Source organism: Lonchura striata, chromosome 35 (assembly GCF_046129695.1).
Source record: "Lonchura striata isolate bLonStr1 chromosome 35, bLonStr1.mat, whole genome shotgun sequence".
Classification (NCBI taxonomy): domain Eukaryota; kingdom Metazoa; phylum Chordata; class Aves; order Passeriformes; family Estrildidae; genus Lonchura; species Lonchura striata.
Window position 1 is genome coordinate 686,804 of NC_134637.1, and position 20,058 is coordinate 706,861.

General features: G+C 55.9%; 1 protein-coding gene across 1 annotated transcript; it reads left to right on the forward strand.

Moving 5' to 3' along the window:
• The first annotated feature begins 940 nt into the window (after positions 1 to 940).
• LOC116184746 (hydroxyproline dehydrogenase-like) lies at positions 941 to 19,083 on the forward strand. Its single transcript, XM_077789545.1, has 11 exons — positions 941 to 1,129; positions 3,201 to 3,338; positions 4,433 to 4,617; positions 7,657 to 7,777; positions 9,416 to 9,496; positions 10,729 to 10,809; positions 11,495 to 11,647; positions 12,885 to 13,045; positions 15,985 to 16,095; positions 17,501 to 17,577; positions 18,808 to 19,083. Exons 1-11 carry the CDS (start codon positions 941 to 943, stop codon positions 18,975 to 18,977), a joined length of 1,467 nt encoding a protein of 488 aa, XP_077645671.1. The 3' UTR covers positions 18,978 to 19,083.
• The last annotated feature ends 975 nt before the right edge of the window (positions 19,084 to 20,058 follow it).

The following is a 20,058-nucleotide window of genomic DNA, read 5'->3' on the forward strand; positions in this document are numbered from 1 at the left end:
GGAGGGATCTATGGGTGGATCTGTGGGTCAGGAGGGATCCATGGGGCAATCTGTGGGTCAGGAGGGATCTATGGGTGGATCTATGGGGCAGGATGGATCTCTGGGTGGATCTGTGGGTCAGGAGGGATCCATGGGGCAATCTGTGGGTCAGGAGGGATCTATGGGTGGATCTATGGGTCAGGAGGGCTCCATGGGGGGATCTATGGGGCAGGAGGGCTCCATGGGGCAATCCGTGGGTCAGGAGGGATCTATGGGGCAATCTGTGGGTCAGGAGGGATCTCTGGGGCAATCTGTGGGTCAGGAGAGATCCATGGGGCAATCTGTGGGTCAGGATGGATCTCTGGGTGGATCTGTGGGTCAGGAGGGCTCCGTGGGGCAATCTGTGGGTCAGGATGGATCTCTGGGTGGATCTGTGGGTCAGGAGGGCTCCGTGGGGCAATCTGTGGGTCAGGATGGATCCATGGGGGGATCTATGGGTCAGGAGGGATCCATGGGGCAATCTGTGGGTCAGGATGGATCCATGGGGCAATCTGTGGGTCAGGACGGATCTCTGGGTGGATCTATGGGTCAGGATGGATCTATGGGGGGATCTATGGGTCAGGATGGATCTATGGGGCAATCTGTGGGTCAGGATGGATCTCTGGGGCAATCTGTGGGTCAGGACGGATCCATGGGTGGATCTATGGGTCAGGACGGATCTATGGGGCAATCTGTGGGTCAGGAGGGCTCCATGGGGCAATCTGTGGGTCAGGACGGATCTATGGGTGGATCTGTGGGTCAGGAGGGCTCCGTGGGGCAATCTGTGGGTCAGGATGGATCTATGGGTGGATCTATGGGTCAGGATGGATCCATGGGGCAATCCGTGGGTCAGGAGGGCTCCATGGGGGGATCTATGGGTCAGGAGGGATCTATGGGTGGATCTATGGGTCAGGACGGATCCATGGGTGGATCTATGGGTCAGGATGGATCCATGGGGCAGGGGGAGTCCCTGGAGGCGCGCGTGGGGCGCGTGCGGGCGCAGCTGCGGCAGGGCCGGGCGCTGGCGGCGCTGGGCTGGGGGGAGCTGCTGCGGGCGCTGCTGGTGCTCGGCCTCTGCGCCCACCCCCGGCTGCAGCGGGACCCCGAGGCGGTGAGACCCACAGCGATGGGGCCTGACCCATGGATGGGGCCTGACCCATAGAGAGAGCCTGACCCATAGAGAGAGCCTGACCCATAGAGAGAGCCTGACCCATAGAGAGACCCATAGACAGAGCCTGACCCATGGACAGAGCCTGACCTATAGAGAGACCCATAGACAGACCCATAGAGAGAGCCTGACCCATAGAGAGAGCCTGACCCATAGAGAGAGCCTGACCCATAGACAGAGCCTGACCCATAGAGAGAGCCATAGAGAGAGCCTGACCCATAGACAGAGCCTGACCCATAGACAGAGCCTGACCCATAGACAGAGCCTGACCCATAGACAGAGCCTGACCCATAGAGAGACCCATAGACAGACCCATAGAGAGAGCCTGACCCATAGACAGAGCCTGACCCATAGAGAGACCCATAGACAGACCCATAGAGAGAGCCTGACCCATAGACAGAGCCTGACCCATAGACAGAGCCTGACCCATAGAGAGACCCATAGAGAGAGCCTGACCCATAGAGAGAGCCTGACCCATAGACAGAGCCTGACCCATAGAGAGAGCCTGACCCATAGAGAGACCCATAGACAGAGCCTGACCCATAGACAGAGCCTGACCCATAGACAGAGCCTGACCCATAGAGAGAGCCTGACCCATAGACAGAGCCTGACCCATAGAGAGAGCCTGACCCATAGACAGACCCATGGACAGACCCATAGACAGACCCATAGAGAGAGCCTGACCCATGGACAGACCCATAGAGAGACCCATGGACAGACCCACACGTGGGGGGCGTGCCCCAGCGATGGGGCCTGACCCATAGAGAGAGCCCTGACCCATAGACAGACCCATGGACAGACCCATGGACAGACCCACAAGTGGGGGGCGCGCCCCATAGCGAGAGCCCTGACCCATTCCCCCCCACATTCTCCATTTCCCCCCATTTCCCCCCATTTCCCCCCATTTCCCCCCCAATTTCCCCCATTTCCCCCCATTTTTCCCCATTTCCCCCCATTTCCCCCCATTCCCCCCAATTTCCCCCCAATTTCCCCCATTTCCCCCATTTTTTCCCCATTCCCCCCATTCCCCCCATTTTTCCCCAATTTCCCCCATTTCCCCCCATTTTTTCCCCATTTTCCCCCGTTTTTTCCCCATTCCCCCCATTTCCCCCATTTCCCCCCATTTCCCCCAATTCCCCCCATTTATCCCCATTTTCCCCCCATTTTTTCCCCATTCCCCCCATTTCCCCCATTTCCCCCCATTTCCCCCCAATTTCCCCCATTTCCCCCCATTTTTTCCCCATTCCCCCCATTTCCCCCCATTTTCCCCAATTTCCCCCCATTTCCCCCCGTTTTTTCCCCATTTTCCCCCGTTTTTTCCCCATTTCCCCCCATTTCCCCCCATTTCCCCCAATTTTTCCCCCCAATTCCCCCATTTCCCCCCATTTTTCCCCATTTCCCCCCATTTTCCCCAATTTCCCCCAATTTCCCCCATTTCCCCCCATTCCCCCCATTTATCCCCATTTTCCCCCCATTTCTCCCCATTTATCCCCATTCCCCCCATTTCCCCCATTTCCCCCGTTTTTTCCCCAATTTCCCCCCAATTTCCCCCCATTTCCCCCCATTTCCCCCCGTTTTTTCCCCAATTTCCCCAATTTCCCCCCAATTTCTCCCCATTTCCCCCAATTTCCCCCCATTTCCCCAATTTCCCCCATTTCCCCCCATTCCCCCCATTTATCCCCATTTTCCCCCCATTTCTCCCCATTTATCCCCATTCCCCCCATTTCCCCCATTTCCCCCCGTTTTTTCCCCAATTTCCCCCCAATTTCCCCATTTCCCCCCATTTCCCCCCGTTTTTTCCCCAATTTCCCCAATTTCCCCCCAATTTCTCCCCATTTCCCCCAATTTCCCCCCATTTCCCCAATTTCCCCCAATTCCCCCCAATTTCCCCCCCATTTCCCCCCATTTTTCCCAATTTCCCCTCATTTTCCCCCCATTTTTCCCCATTTCCCCCCGTTTTTTCCCCGTTTTTCCCCAATTTCCCCCCAATTTCCCCATTTTTCCCCTCCCGCAGCTGCTGCGCCGCTCCCGCCGCGTGCTGGGCCGCTGCGTGTGGCGCTCGCTGCTCTCGGTGTCGCTCTGGGCGCATTTCGCCGCCGCCCCGAACCCCGCGGCCGTGGCGGCGCTGGGCCGGCGGCTCCGCGCCCGCGGGGTGCGCCCGCTGCTCGCCGTGCCCATGGAGGGCGAAGGGCCCCGCGGACAGCGGTACCGGAACCGGAAATTACCGGGAAATGGGAAATGGGAAATGGGGAATGGGAAATGGGAAATGGGAACAGGGCGGCTCCGCGCCCGCGGGGTGCGCCCGCTGCTCGCCGTGCCCATGGAGGGCGAAGGGCCCCGCGGACAGCGGTACCGGGACCGGAAATTACCGGGAAATTACCGGGAAACTACCGGGAATGGGAAATGGGAAATGGGAAATGGGAAATGGGAAATGGGAAATGGGAAATGGGAACGGGCCGGCGGCTCCGCGCCCGCGGGGTGCGCCCGCTGCTCGCCGTGCCCATGGAGGGCGAAGGGCCCCGCGGACAGCGGTACCGAACCGGAAATTACCGGGAAAATACCGGGAAACTACCGGGAAATGGGAAATGGGAAATGGGAAATGGGAACGGGAAATGGGAATGGGAACGGGCCGGCGGCTCCGCGCCCGCGGGGTGCGCCCACTGCTCGCCGTGCCCATGGAGGGCGAAGGGCCCCGCGGACAGCGGTACCGGGACCGGAAATTACCGGGAAATTACCGGGAAACTACCGGGAAATGGGAAATGGGAAATGGGAAATGGGAAATGGGAAATGGGAAATGGGAAATGGGAATGGGAATGGGAACGGGCCGGCGGCTCCGCGCCCGCGGGGTGCGCCCACTGCTCGCCGTGCCCATGGAGGGCGAAGGGCCCCGCGGACAGCGGTACCGGAACCGGAAATTACCGGGAAACTACCGGGAAACTACCGGGAAATGGGAAATGGGAAATGGGAAATGGGAAATGGGAAATGGGAACAGGGCGGCTCCGCGCCCGCGGGGTGCGCCCACTGCTCGCCGTGCCCATGGAGGGCGAAGGGCCCTGCGGACAGCGGTACCGGGACCGGAAATTACCGGGAAATTACCGGGAAACTACCGGGAAATGGGAAATGGGAAATGGGAAACGGGAAATGGGAAATGGGAAATGGGAAATGGGAAATGGGAAATGGGAAATGGGAACGGGCCGGCGGCTCCGCGCCCACGGGGTGCGCCCGATGCTCGCCGTGCCCATGGAGGGCGAAGGGCCCCGCGGACAGCGGTACCGGGACCGGAAATTACCGGGAAATTACCGGGAAACTACCGGGAAATGGGAAATGGGAAATGGGAAATGGGAAATGGGAACGGGGCGGCGGCTCCGCGCCCGCGGGGTGCGCCCGATGCTCGCCGTGCCCATGGAGGGCGAAGGGCCCCGCGGACAGCGGTACCGGGAAACCACCGGGAAACTACCGGGAAAATACCGGGAATGGGAAATGGGAAATGGGAAATGGGAACAGGAACGGGGCGGCGGCTCCGCGCCCGCGGGGTGCGCCCGATGCTCGCCGTGCCCATGGAGGGCCAAGGGCCCCGCGGACAGCGGTACCGGGACCGGGAAATTACCGGGAAACTACCGGGAAACCACCGGAAACTACCGGGAAATGGGAAATGGGAAATGGGAACGGGAACGGGAACGGGAAATGGGAAATGGGAAACAGTAAATGGGAAATGGGAAATGAGAAATGGGAACGGGAAATGGGAAATGGGAAATGGGAAACGGGAAACTGGAAACGGGAAATGGGAAATGGGAAACGGGAAACGGGAAATGGGAAATGGGAAACTGGAAACAGGAACGGGAAATGGGAACGGGAAATGGGAAATGGGAAACGGGAAACGGGAAATGGGAAATGGGAACGGGAAATGGGAAATGGGAAACGGGAAATGGGAAATGGGAACGGGAAATGGGAAATGGGAAATGGGAAACTGGAAACTGGAAACTGGAAATGGGAAATGGGAAATGGGAAACTGGAAACTGGAAACTGGAAATGGGAAATGGGAAACGGGAAATGGGAAACGGGAAACTGGAAACAGGAACGGGAAATGGGAACGGGAAATGGGAAATGGGAAATGGGAAACGGGAAACGGGAAACGGGAAATGGGAAATGGGAAATGGGAAACGGGAAACTGGAAACGGGAAATGGGAAATGGGAAACGGGAAACGGGAAATGGGAAATGGGAAACTGGAAATGGGAAATGGGAACGGGAAACGGGAAAAGGGAAAAGGGAAAAGGGAAACGGGAAATGGGAAATGGGAAATGGGAAACGGGAAATGGGAAATGGGAACGGGAAATGGGAAATGGGAAACGGGAAATGGGAAATGGGAACGGGAAATGGGAAATGGGAAACGGGAAACTGGAAACTGGAAATGGGAAATGGGAAATGGGAAATGGGAAACGGGAAACGGGAAATGGGAAACGGGAAACTGGAAACGGGAAACGGGAACGGGAAACGGGAAACGGGAAATGGGAAACGGGAAATGGGAAATGGGAAACGGGAAACTGGAAATGGGAAATGGGAAACGGGAAATGGGAAACGGGAAACTGGAAACGGGAAACGGGAACGGGAAATGGGAAACGGGAAATGGGAAACGGGAAATGGGAAATGGGAAACGGGAAACTGGAAACTGGAAATGGGAAATGGGAAATGGGAACCCGGAAACAGGAACCGGGCACCGGGGGGCACCGGGGGGCACCGGGGGTCAGCGGGCACCGGGGGGGTCGGGTTTGGGGTCGGGTTTGGGGTCGGGTTTGGGGTCGGGTTTGGGGTGTGGGGTCACTGCTGGGGTCGGTTTGGGGTCACTTGGGATGTCCTGGGGTCACTTAGGGGTCACTTGTGGGGTTTGGGGTCACTTTTGGGGTTTTTGGGTCACTTATGGTCACTCGTGGGTCACTGGTGGGGTTTGGGGTCACTGATGGGGTCGGTTTGGGGTCACTTGTGGGTCACTAATGGGGTTTTGGGGTCACTGGTGGGGCATTTCTGGGGTCAGTTTTGGAGTCACTTATGGGTCATTTGTGGGTCACTGATGGGATGTAGGGGTCACTGGTGGGTCACTAATGGGGTTTGGGGTCACTTGTGGGGCTTTAGGGTCACTTATGGGTCATTTGTGGGTCACTGGTGGGGTGTAGGGGTCAGTTCTGGGGTCAGTTCTGGGGTCACTTTTGGGGTTTTTGGGTCACTTATGGGTCATTTGTGGGTCACTTATGGGATATAGGGGTCACTCGTGGGTCACTGGTGGGGTTTTGGGGTCACTTGTGGGTCACTAATGGGGTTTGGGGGTCACTGGTGGGGTCAGTTTGGGGTCACTTACGGGTCACCCGTGGGTCACTGATGGGTTTTGGTGTCCCGCGTGGGCAGGGAGCCGTGGCGGGACGGGATCTGTGGGGCAGTTTGGGGGTCACCCGTGGGTCACGGATGTCCCCCGTGGGTCACGGATGTCACGCGTGGGTCACTGATGGGTTTTGGTGTCACCCGTGGGTCACTCGTGGGGTCACTGGTGTCACGTGGGCGGGACGGGATCTGTGGGGCAGTTTGGGGGTCAGTGATGGCGTGGGTCCCCCGTGGGTCACGGATGTCACCCGTGGGTCACGGATGTCACGCGTGGGTCTCTGGTGTCCAGGGAGCCGTGGCGGGACGGGATCTGTGGGGCAGTTTGGGGGTCCCCCGTGGGTCCCCCGTGGGTCACTGATGGGTTTTTGGTGTCCCGCGTGGGCAGGGAGCCGTGGCGGGACGGGATCTGTGGGGCAGTTTGGGGGTCAGTGATGGTGTGGGGTCCCCCGTGGGTCCCCCGTGGGTCCCCCGTGGGTCACCCGTGGGTCACTGATGGGTTTTTGGTGTCCCGCGTGGGTCTCTGGTGTCCAGGGAGCCGTGGCGGGACGGGAACTGCGAGGCCGCGCTGCGCTGCGTGGCGGGACGGGACGGGATCTGTGGGGCAGTTTGGGGGTCCCCCGTGGGTCACGGATGTCACCCGTGGGTCACTGATGTCCCGTGTGGGCAGGGAGCCGTGGCGGGACGGGAACTGTGGGGCAGTTTGGGGGTCAGTGATGGTGTGGGGTGCCCCGTGGGTCCCCCGTGGGTCGCCCGTGGGTCACGGATGTCCCCCGTGGGTCACTGATGTCCCCCGTGGGTCACTGATGTCCCCCGTGGGTCACTGATGTCCCGCGTGGGCAGGGAGCCGTGGCGGGACGGGAACTGCGAGGCCGCGCTGCGCTGCGTGGCGGGACGGGATCTGTGGGGCAGTTTGGGGGTCCCCCGTGGGTCACTGATGTCACCCGTGGGTCACGGATGTCACGCGTGGGTCTCTGGTGTCCAGGGAGCCGTGGCGGGACGGGAACTGCGAGGCCGCGCTGCGCTGCGTGGCGGGATCTGTGGGGCAGTTTGGGGATCCCCCGTGGGTCACTGATGGGTTTTTGGTGTCCCGCGTGGGCAGGGAGCCGTGGCGGGACGGGAACTGCGAGGCCGCGCTGCGCTGCGTGGCGCTGGCGGCGGCCGCGGGCCCCGAGCCGGCGATGCAGCTGAAGCTGACGGCGCTGCTGAGCCCGCGGCTCTGCGTGAGCGGGGGGGGATTTGGGATCTGTGGGGCGGGATTGGGATCCGTGGGGCGGGATTGGGATCCGTGGGGCGGGATTGGGATCTGTGGGGCGGGATCTGTGGGGCGGGATTGGGATCTGTGGGGCGGGATCTGTGGGGCGGGATTGGGATCTGTGGGGCGGGATCTGTGGGGCGGGATTGGGATCTGTGGGGCGGGATCTGTGGGGCGGGATTGGGATCGGTGGGGCGGGATCTGTGGGGCGGGATTGGGATCTGTGGGGCGGGATCTGTGGGGCGGGATTGGGATCGGTGGGGCGGGATTGGGATCTGTGGGGCGGGATTGGGATCGGTGGGGCGGGATTGGGATCTGTGGGGCGGGATTGGGATCCGTGGGGCGGGATTGTGGGGCACAGGGATCTGTGGGGCAGATTTGGGATCTGTGGGGCGGGATTGGGATCTGTGGGGCAGATTTGGGATCTATGGGGTAAATTTGGGATCTATGGGGCAGATTTGGGATCTCTGGGGCAGATTTGGGATCCCTGGGGCAGATTTGGGATCCGTGGGGCAGATTTGGGATCCGTGGGGCAAATTTGGGATCCGTGGGGCGGATTTGGGATCTCTGGGGCGGATTTGGGATCCGTGGGGCAGATTTGGGATCTGTGGGGTGGGATCTGTGGGGCAGATTTGGGATCTGTGTCAGATTTGGGATCTCTGGGGCAGATTTGGGATCCGTGGGGCAGATTTGGATCTATGGGGCAGATTTGGGATCCGTGGGGCAGATTTGGATCTATGGGGCAGATTTGGGATCCGTGGGGCAGATTTGGGATCTCTGGGGCAGATTTGGATCTATGGGGCAGATTTGGGATCTATGGGGCAGATTTGGGATCTCTGGGGCAGATTTGGGATCTATGGGGCAGATTTGGGATCCGTGGGGCAGATTTGGGATCCGTGGGGCAGATTTGGGATCTATGGGGCAGATTTGGGATCCGTGGGGCAGGATTGGGATCTGTGGGGCAGATTTGGGATCTCTGGGGCAGATTTGGATCTATGGGGCAGATTTGGATCTATGGGGCAGATTTGGGATATATGGGGCGGATTTGGGATCTATGGGGCAGATTTGGGATCTCTGGGGCATTTTTGGGATCTATGGGGCAGATTTGGGATCTCTGGGGCAGATTTGGGATCCGTGGGGCTGATTTGGGATCCGTGGGGCAGATTTGGGATCTATGGGGCAGATTTGGGATCTGTGGGGTGGGATCCGTGGGGCAGATTTGGGATCCATGGGGCAGATTTGGGATCCGTGGGGCAGATTTGGGATCTATGGGGCAGATTTGGGATCTGTGGGGCAGATTTGGGATCCGTGGGGCAGATTTGGGATCCCTGGGGCAGATTTGGGATCCGTGGGGCAGATTTGGGATCCCTGGGGCAGATTTGGGATCTGTGGGGCAGATTTGGGATCCGTGGGGCAGATTTGGGATCTGTGGGGCAGATTTGGGATCTCTGGGGCAGATTTGGGATCTGTGGGGCAGATTTGGGATCCGTGGGGCAGATTTGGGATCCGTGGGGCAGATTTGGGATCCGTGGGGCATTTTTGGGATCTCTGGGGCATTTTTGGGATCTCTGGGGCAGCTCAGCCCCTCTCTGGCCACGCCCCCCAGGAGAAAATCTCGCTCCGATTGGCCGAGCCGGAAGGGGCGGGGCTTAGCCCAGAAGAGGTGGCGGCCATGTTGGATGGACAGGTAACCCCGCCCCTTTGGCCACGCCCCTTTGACACAGACCACGCCCCTTTCGCCGAGGCCACGCCCCTTTCGTGGTCGCCCTGCCCTTTCCCACTGCCATGCAAATTTGAAGGAAGCCACGCCCATTTTCCCACTGGCCACGCCCATTTCCCCATGACCACGCCCCTTCCCCAATGGCCACGCCCCTTTCCCCAATGGCCACGCCCCTTCCCCAATGGCCACGCCCCTTTCTCCATGACCACGCCCCTTCCCCTAATGGACACGCCCCTTTCCCATGGCCACGCCCCATTTCCCAATGGCCACGCCCCTTCCCGAGGCCACGCACCCTTCCCTAATGATAACGCCCCTTCCCCTAATGGACACGCCCCTTCCCCTAATGACCACGCCCCTTCCCCTAATGAACACGCCCCTTCCTTTAATGACCACGCCCCTTCCCCAATGGCCACGCCCCTTCACCTAATGGCCACTCCTTTCCCGCAATGGCCACGCCCATTCCGTGGCCACGCCCCCTTTCCCATGTCCACGCCCGTTTCCCCCAATGACCACACCCATTTCACGAGGCCACGCCCCTTCCTGTGACCACGCCCCTTGTTCCATGGCCACGCCCCTTTCCACAATGGCCGCGCCCCTTTTTCCAATGGCCACGCCCCTTTCCCATTGGCCACGCCCCTTCCCGTGACCACGCCTCTTGTTCAATGGCCACGCCCCTTTCCACAATGGCCACGCCCCTTCCCGTGACCACGCCTCTTCTTCCATGGCCACGCCCCTTTCCACAATGAACACGCCCCTTTTTCCAATGACCACGCCCCTTTCCCATTGGCCACGCCCCTTCCCGTGACCACGCCCCTTGTTCCATGGCCACGCCCCCTTCCCGTGACCACGCCCCTTTCCCCAATGACCACGCCCCTTTTCCCAATGGCCACGCCCCTTTTACCAATGACCACGCCCCTTTTCCTATGGCCACGTCCCTTTCCCCATGACCACGCCCCTTTCCCCAAACGACCACGCCCCTTTTCCCAATGACCACGCCCCTTCCCCATTGGCCACGCCCCTTTCCCCATGACAACGCCCCTTCCTGTGACCACGCCCCTTTCCTGTGACCACGCCCCTTTCCCAATGGTCACGCCCCTTTCCCATGTCCACGCCCCTTTCCCCCAATGACCACAACCATTTCACGAGGCCACGCCCCTTCCCGTGGCCACGCCCCTTGTTCCGTGGCCACGCCCCCGCAGGCGCCGGCGCTGCCCTGGCTGAGCCCCGAGGAGAACGAGGCCCTGGGGCGGGGCCTGGGGCGGCTGCAGCGCGTGGCACAGGTGAGGGCACACCTGGGCACACCTGGGCACACCTGGGCACACCTGGGCACAGCTGGGCACACCCGGGAGGGCGGGGCAAAAAAACCCGGTGGAAATGGGGTGAAAAATGGGGATTTTGGGGGTTTGGGGGCACCTGGGCATACCTGAGATACACCTGGGCACACCTGGGCACACCTGGGCACACCTGGGCGCGGCTGGGAGGGGGAGAACAAAAAAAACCCGGGGGAAATGGGGTGAAAAATGGGGATTTTGGAGGTTTTGGGGGCACCTGGGCACACGTGGGCACACCTGGGTTGTACCTGGGCACACCCACAATACACCTGGGCACACCTGGGAGGGCGGGACAAAAAAAAACCGGTGGAAATGGGGTGAAAAATGGGGATTTTGGGAGGTTTTGGGTGGGTCTGGGGTTACCTGGGCACACCTGGGGCACCTGGGCACACCTGAGACACACCTGGGCACACCTGGAGGCACCTGAGGAAGACCTGGGCACACCTGGGGCACACCTGGGCACTCAATTGGGCACACCTGGGATACACCTGGGCACACCTGGGGCACACCTGGGAGAGGAAAGCTGAAGGAAAGTGGTGGAAATGGGGTGGAAAATGGGGATTTTTTTGGGGTTTTGGGGTTACCTGTGCCCACCTGGCACACCTGTGCCCACCTGGCACACCTGTGCCCGCAGGCGGCCGTGGCGCAGGGCGTGCAGGTGCTGGTGGACGCGGAGCTGGCACACCTGAACCCCGCCCTCACCTGCCTCACCTGCGGCCTGATGTGGCGCCACAACCGGGCCGGGCCCCGGCCCTGGGTCTGGCACACCTGGCAGGCCTACCTGAGGGTGAGCCGGGCACGGCTGGCACGGCTGGGCACACCTGGGCACACCTGGGCACACCTGGGCACGGCTGGGAGGGGCGGGGCGAAAAAAACCCGGTGGGAATGGGGTGAAAAATGGGGATTTTGGGGGTTTGGGGTTACCTGGGCACACCTGGGCACACCTGGGCACTCACCTGGCACACCTGGGAACATTTTGGGGTCCCTGAGCCACATTTTGGGGTACCTGGGCACACCTGGGCACACCTGGGAGACATTCTGGGGTACCTGGGGCACACCTGGGGCACATTTTGGGCCCATTTTGGGCACACCTGGGGCACACCTGGGGTTACCTGTCCTCCCAGGCCATGGAGCCGCTCCTGCGCGTTCACCTGGGCACACCTGGGCACACCTGGGGCACATTTTGGGCCCATTTTGGGCACACCTGGGGCACACCTGGGGCACACCTGGGGTAACCTGTCCCCCCAGGACACCGAGGCGCTGCTGCACGCTCACCTGGGCACACCTGGGGCACACCTGGGGCACACCTGGGCACATTTTGGGCACATTTTGGGCACACCTGGGGCACACCTGGGGGTTACCTGTCCCCCCAGGCCACGGAGCCTCTCCTGCGCACTCACCTGGGCACACCTGGGGCACACCTGGGGCTCACCTGGGCACATTTTGGGCACATTTTGGGCACACCTGGGCACACCTGGGCACACCTGTCCCCCCAGGCCACGGAGGCGCTGCTGCGCGCTCACCTGGGCACACCTGGGGCACACCTGGGGCTCACCTGGGCACATTTTGGGCACACCTGGGCACACCTGGGCACACCTGGGCACACCTGGGGCACATTTTGGGCCCATTTTGGGCACACCGGGGCACACCTGGGCACACCTGGGGCCCATTTTGGGCACACCTGGGCACACCTGGGGCACATTTTGGGCACACCTGGGGCACATTTTGGGCACATTTTGGGCACACCTGGGCACACCTGGGGTTACCTGTCCCCAGGCCATGGAGCCTCTCCTGCGCGCTCACCTGGGCACACCTGGGCCCATTTTTGGGCACATTTTGGGCCCATTTTGGGCCCATTTGGGGCACACCTGGGCACACCTGGGCACACCTGGGCACACCTGGGCCCATTTTGAGCCCATTTTGGGGCACACCTGGGCACACCTGGGGTACATTTTGAGCCCATTTTGGGCACACCTGGGCACACCTGGGCTCACCTGGGCACACCTGGGCACACCTGTCCCCAGGCCACGGAGCCGCTGCTGCGCGCTCACCTGGCGCAGGTGCGCGGCGCGGGGCTGCGCTGCGGGGTGAAGTTGGTGCGCGGCGCTTACCTGGAGCTCGAGCAGCGGCGCGCGCGCGGCGGCCCCGCCCCCACCTGGGACAGCGCCGAGGAGACCTCGGCCAGGTGAGGCGGTTTGGGGGAAATTGGGGGGAATTGGGAAAAACTGGGGGTGGGAAAAATTGGGGGAATTGGGAAAAAATAATTGGGAAAAAATTGGGGGAAATTGGGAAAAAATTGGGGGAAATTGGGGGAAAATTGGGGGAAATTGGGAAAAAATTGGGGGAAATTGGGAAAAAATAATTGGGAAAAAATTGGGGGATTTTGGGAAAAATTGGGGGGAAATTGGGAAAAAAATGGGGGGAATTGGGAAAAAATTGGGAAAAAATTGGGGGAAATTGGGAAAAAAAAATTGGGAAAAAATTGGGGGAAATTGGGGGGAAATTGGGAAAAAATTGGGGGAAATTGGGGGAAATTTGGGTGAAATTGAGAAAAAATTGGGGGGAATTGGGAAAAAATTGGGGGGAATTGGGGGGAAATTGGGGAAAATTTGGGGGGGAATTTGGGGGAAATTGGAGGGAATTTGGGGGAAATTGGGGGGAATTGGGAAAAAATTGGGGGAAATTGGGAAAAAATTGGGAAAAAATTGGGGAAAAATTGGGAAAAAATTGGGGGAAATTGGGAAAAAATCGGGAAAAAATTGGGAAAAAATTGGGGGAAATTGGGAAAAAATTGGGGGGAATTTGGGTGAAATTGGGAAAAAATGGGGGAAATTGGGAAAAAATTGGGGGGAATTTGGGTGAAATTGGGAAAAAATGGGGGAAATTGGGAAAAAATTGGGGGGAATTTGGGTGAAATTGGGAAAAAAATGGGGGAAATTGGGAAAAAAATGGGGGAAATTGGGAAAAAATTGGGGGAAATTGGGGGGAAATTGTGAAAAAACTGGCGGGAATTTGGGGGGAAATTTGGGGGAAATTGGGAAAAAAATGGGGGAAATTGGGAAAAAATTGGGGAAAAATTGGGGAAAAATTGGGGGAAATTGGGAAAAAATTGGGAAAAAATTGGGGGAAATTGGGAAAAAATTGGGGGAAATTGGGGGGAAATTGGGAAAAAATTGGGGGAAATTGGAGGGAATTTGGGGGAAATTGTGAAAAAACTGGGGGGAATTTGGGGGGAAATTTGGGGGAAATTGGGAAAAAATTGGGGGAAATCCAGGAGAAATTGGGGGAAATTGGGGGAAATTGGGAAAAAATTGGGGGAAATTGGGGGAAATTGGGAAAAAATTGGGGGGAATTGGGAAAAATTGGGGGGAAATTGGGGGAAATTGGAGGGAATTTGGGGGGAATGTGGGGAGAAAATTTTGGGGAATTTTGGAGGAATTTGGAGAAATTCAGAATAATTTGGGGGGAAATTTGAAATAATTTTGGGGGAAAATTGGGGGAATTTTTGGGAATGTTTGGGGAAATTTGGGGAAATTTGAGGGTATTTGGGGGATTTTGGGGAAATTTGGTGGGAATTTGGGGGATTTTGAGAAAATTTGGGGAAATTTGGGGGAATTTGGGGAAAATTTGGGGGATTTTGGGAAAATGTGGGAAAATTTGGGGGGAATTTGGGGGAGTTTGGGGAAATTTGAGGGAATTTGGGGATTTTGGGAAAATTTGGGGGGAATTTGGGGGATTTGGGAAAAATTTGGGGGATTTTGGGAAAATTTGGGGAATTTGGGGGAATTTGGGGGATTTGGGGTATTTTTGGGGGGAATTTGGAGGATTTTGGGGAAATTTGGGGATTTTTGGGGGATTTTGGAGGAAATGAGGGAGGAATTGGAGGGAATTTTGGGGGAATTTTAGTGTAATTTTGGGAGAATTATGGGATATTTTGGGGTGATCCCGCGGATTTTGGGGTGAATTTTGGGCTGATTTTTGGGGTGAATTCTCACTGATTTTGGGGTGATTTTTGGGTGAATTCTCGCTGATTTTGGGGTGAATTCTCACTGATTTTGGGGCGAATTCTGGCGGATTTTGGGGTGAATCCTGGAGGATTTTGGGCTGATTTTGGGCTGATTTTGGGGTGAATTCTGGCGGATTTTGGGGTGAATTTTGGGCTGATTTTGGGGTGAATCCTGGCGGATTTTGGGCTGATTTTGGGCTGATTTTGGGGTGAATCCTCGCGGATTTTGGGGTGAATTCTCGCTGATTTTTGGGGAGAATTCTCCTGGATTTTGGGGTGAATCCTCGCAGATTTTGGGGTAAATTCTCGCTGATTTTGGGGTGAATTTTGGGCTGATTTTGGGGTGAATCCTGGCGGATTTTGGGGTGAATTTTGGGCTGATTTTGGGGTGAATCCTGACGGATTTTGGAGTGAATTTTGGACTGATTTTGGGGTGAATTCTCACTGATTTTGGGGTGAATTTTGGGCTGATTTTGGGGTGAATTCTCACTGATTTTGGGGTGAATCCTGGCGGATTTTGGGGTGAATTCTCACTGATTTTGGGCTGATTTTGGTCTGATTTTGGGGTGAATTCTCACTGATTTTGGGGTGAATTTTGGGCTGATTTTGGGCGGGTTTTGGGGTGAATCCTGGCGGATTTTGGGGTGAATCCTGGCGGATTTTGGAGTGAATTTTGGGCTGATTTTGGGCTGATTTTGGGGTGAATCCTGGCGGATTTTGGAGTGAATTTTGGGCTGATTTTGGGCTGATTTTGGGGTGAATTCTCACTGATTTTGGGGTGAATTCTCACTGATTTTGGGGTGAATCCTGGCGGATTTTGGGGTGAATCCTGACGGATTTTGGGGTGAATTCTCACTGATTTTGGGGTGAATTCTCACTGATTTTGGGGTGAATCCTGACGGATTTTGGGGTGAATCCTGACGGATTTTGGGGTGAATCCTGGCGGATTTTGGGGTGAATCCTGGCGGATTTTGGGGTGAATTCTCGCTGATTTTGGGGTGAACCCTGGCGGATTTTGGGCTGAATTTTGGGCTGATTTTGGGGTGAATTCTCACCGATTTTGGGGTGAATCCTGGCGGATTTTGGGGTGAATTCTCAGCGATTTGGGCCCTTCCCAGCTACGAGCGCTGCCTGCGGCTGCTGCTGGCCGAGCTGGCCCGGCCGGGCTCCCGCCTCTCGCTCATGGTGGCCACGCACAACGAGGAGTCGGCCCTGGCCGCGCTGCGGGGGTCAGGAAATGGCGATTATTGGGGATCGATTGGGGATCGATTGGGGATCGATTGGGGATGGATTGGGGATCGATTGGGGATTGATTGGGGATCGATTGAGGATTGATTGGGCATTTATTGGGGATTTATTGGGGATTGATTGGGGAAATTATTGGGGATCGATTGGGGATTGATTGGGGATTTATTGGGGATTTATTGGGGATCGATTGGGGATGGATTGGGGATCGATTGGGGATTGATTGGGGATTTATTGGGGATTTATTGGGGATCGATTGGGGATGGATTGGGGATCGATTGGGGATTGATTGGGGATTTATTGGGGATAGATTGGGGAAATTATTGGGGATGGATTGGGGATTGATTGGGGATTGATTGGGGATTTATTGGGGATCGATTGGGGAAATTATTTGGGATCGATTGGGGATTGATTGGGGATTGATTGGGGATTTATTGGGGATCGATTGGGGAAATTATTTGGGATCGATTGGGGATTGATTGGGGATTGATTGGGGATTTATTGGGGATCGATTGGGGAAATTATTGGGGATCGATTGGGGATTGATTGGGGATTTATTGGGGATTTATTGGGGAATTTATTGGGGATTGATTGGGGATTGATTGGGGACTTATTGGGGATTGATTGGGGATTGATTGGGGATTGATTGGGGATTTATTGGGGATTGATTGGGGATTTATTGGGGATTCATTGGGGATTGATTGGGGATTTATGGGGGATTTATGGGGGATTTATTGGGGATTTATTGGGGATTCATTGGGGATTTATTGGGGATTGATTGGGAATTTATTGGGAATTTATTGGGAATTTTTGGAATATTTTTGGGATTTTCTTGGGGAATTTTTTTGGTGATTTTTTGTGAATTTTTTGTGATTTTGGGGGGATTTTTTGGGATTTTTTGGGAATTTTTTGGGATTTTTTGGGAATTTTTGGTGTAACTTCTGTTCAGTTTTGGGTTAATTTTTGTTAATTTCTGTCCATTTTGGGCTAATTTTTTTCGTTAATTTTTTGGCGTAATTTTTGTTCAATTTTGGGTTAATTTTTGTTCACATTTCTGATTAATCTTGGGTTAATTTTGTATAATGTATTTTAATTTTTTTTGTTAATTTCTGCTCATTTCTGTCCAATTTTGGGCTGATTTTTTTTGTTAATTTTTTGGCGTAATTTTTCTTCAATTTTGGGTTAATTTTTGTTAATTTCGGTCCAATTTTGGGCCGATTTTTTGTTAATTTTTTGTTACATTTTGTCCAATTTCTGTCAATCTTTGTTGTCATTTCTGTTCCATTTTTGGATTTTTTTTTTTTTTTTCATTTTTTTTGCTGTCATTTTTTGCCCCATTTTCGGGGATTTTGCCCAAAATTCCCCGATCTGAGCCCAAAATCCGCCCAGGCTGTCGCGGGTCCCGCCCGGCTCCGTCTGCTTCGGGCAACTGCGGGGGATGGGCGAGCACCTGAGCCTGGCGCTGGGTGAGTGACCCCTGACCCCTGACCCCTGACCCCTGAGTGACCCCTGACCCCTCAGTGACCCTGAGTGACCCTGAGTGACCCCAAATCCCCAAAATTCCCTCAAATCCCCCCAAAATCCCCCAAAATCCCCCCAAAATCCCCCCAAATTCCCCCAAAATCCCCTTAAATGACCCCAAACTGACCCCAAGTGACCCCTGAGTGACCCCTGACCCCTCAGTGACCCCTGAGTGACCCCGAGTGACCCCAAATCCCCCAAAATCCCAGCAAAATCCCCCAAAAATTCCCCTTAAATTCCCCTTAAATGACCCCGAGTGACCCATGTGTGACCCCTAAGTGACCCCCGGGTGACCCCGAATGACCCCTGACTGACCCCAAATGACCCCGAGTGACCCCTGAGTGACCCTGAGTGACCCTGAGTGACCCCAAATCCCCCCCAAATCCCCCAAAATCCCCAAAAATCCCCCCAAATCCCCTTAAATGACCCCAAATGACCCCGGGTGACCCCTGAGTGACCCCTGAGTGACCAATGAGTGACCCCTAAGTGACCCGAAATCCCCAAAGATCCCCAAAAATCCCCAAAATCCCCCCAAATCCCCTTAAATGACCCCGAATGTCCCCGAATGACCCCTGACTGACCCCGAGTGACCCCACGTGACCCTGAGTTACCCCAAATCCCCCAAAATCTCCCCAAAATCCCAAAAAATCCCAATAAAACCCCCAAAATCCCCTTAAATGACCCCGAGTGACCCCTGACTGACCCCAAATGACCCCTGACTGACCCCGAGTGACCCTGAGTGACCCCAAACCCCCCAAAATCTCCCAAAAATCCCCAAAAAATCCCAATAAAACCCCCCAAAATCCCCTTAAATGACCCCTGAGTGACCCTGAGTGACCCTGAGTGACCCCAACCCCCCCCAAATCTCCCAAAAATCCCCAAAAAATCCCAATAAAACCCCCCAAAATCCCCTTAAATGACCCCGGACTGACCCCAAATGACCCCGAGTGACCCCTGAGTGACCCCTGACTGACCCCAAGTGACCCCGAGTGACCCCAAATGACCCCGAGTGACCCTGAGTGACCCCAAATCCTCCAAAATCTCCCAAAAAATCCCAATAAAACCCCCCAAAATCCCCTTAAATGACCCCTGACTGACCCCAAATGACCCCGAGTGACCCCGAGTGACCCCGCGTGCCCCCCGAGTGACCCCGCGTGCCCCCGCCGCGCCCGCAGCCGCGGGGGGGTTCCCGGTTTACCAGTCGGTGCCGCTGGGCGCGCCGGAGGTGACGATCCCGTACCTGGCGCGGCGAGCGGCCGAGAACCGCGGCGCCCTGCGCGGGGCCCGGCGCCAGCGGCAGCTGCTGGCGGCGGAGCTGCGGCGCCGCCTCTGGCCCTGGGGCTGAATCCGGGAAATTTCCCCAGATTTCCATCATATTCCCAAAAAAATCCCGGAATTTCTGTCGGAAAAATAAAAAAAATGGCATTAAAAACGAGCAAAATATGGCCAAATATGGGAGTGGGCGGGGATGGGGGCGGGGCTTAACTCAGGATCCGCCCCTGGAGCTGAATCCCAAAATTTCCCAAAAATTTCCATCACATTCCCAAAAAAATCCCAGAATTTCTGTCGGAAAAATAAAAAAAATGGCATTAAAAACGAGCAAAATATGGCCAAATATGGGAGTGGGAAGGAATGTGGGCGTGGCTAAACACAGGCCCCGCCCCCTTGGCCTGAATCCCAACAATTTTCCCAAATTTCCATCACATTCCCAAAAAAAATCCCGAAATCTCTGTCGAAAAAATAAAAAAAATTGCATTAAAAATGACCAAAATATGAACAAATATGGGAGTGGATGGTAATGGGGGCGGGGCTTAACTCAGGATCCGCCCCTGGGCCTGAATCCCAAAATTTCCCAAAAATTTCCATCACATTCCCAAAAAAATCCCGGAATTTCTGTCGGAAAAATTAAAAAATTGCATTAAAAACGAGCAAAATATGAACAAATATGGGAGTGGGCGGGGATGGGGGCGGGGCTTAACTCAGGCTCCGCCCCTGGAGCTGAATCCCAAAATTTCCCAAAAATTTCCACAAAATTTCCCAATATTTCCCCAAAAATCCCGAAATTTCCATTGAAAAAAATTTTAAAAATTGCATTAAAAACGAGCAAAATATGGCCAAATATGGGAGTGGGAAGGAATGTGGGCGTGGCTAAACACAGGCTCCGCCCCCTTGGCCTGAATCCCAACAATTTTCCCAAATTTCCATCATATTCCCAAAAAAATCCCGGAATTTCTGTCGAAAAAATAAAAAAAATTGCATTAAAAACGAGCAAAATATGGCCAAATATGGGAGTGGGCGGGGATGTGGGCGGGGATTAACTCAGGCTCCGCCCCTGGAGCTGAATCCCAAAATTTCCCAAAAATTTCCATCACATTCCCAAAAAAATCCCGGAATTTCTGTCGGAAAAATTAAAAAATGGCATTAAA

What these genes read in the sequence shown, in the direction of transcription:
- LOC116184746 (XM_077789545.1), top strand. Translation starts at nt 941, where the DNA reads ATGGGTGGATCTATGGGTCAGGATGGATCCATGGGGCAGGGGGAGTCC. An exon ending in GGCGGCTCCGCGCCCGCGGG is followed by an intron (nt 3,339 to 4,432) that starts GTGCGCCCGCTG and finishes GTGCCCATGGAG; the next exon opens with GGCGAAGGGCCCCGCGGACA. An exon ending in GCACCTGAGCCTGGCGCTGG is followed by an intron (nt 17,578 to 18,807) that starts GTGAGTGACCCC and finishes CCGCGCCCGCAG; the next exon opens with CCGCGGGGGGGTTCCCGGTT.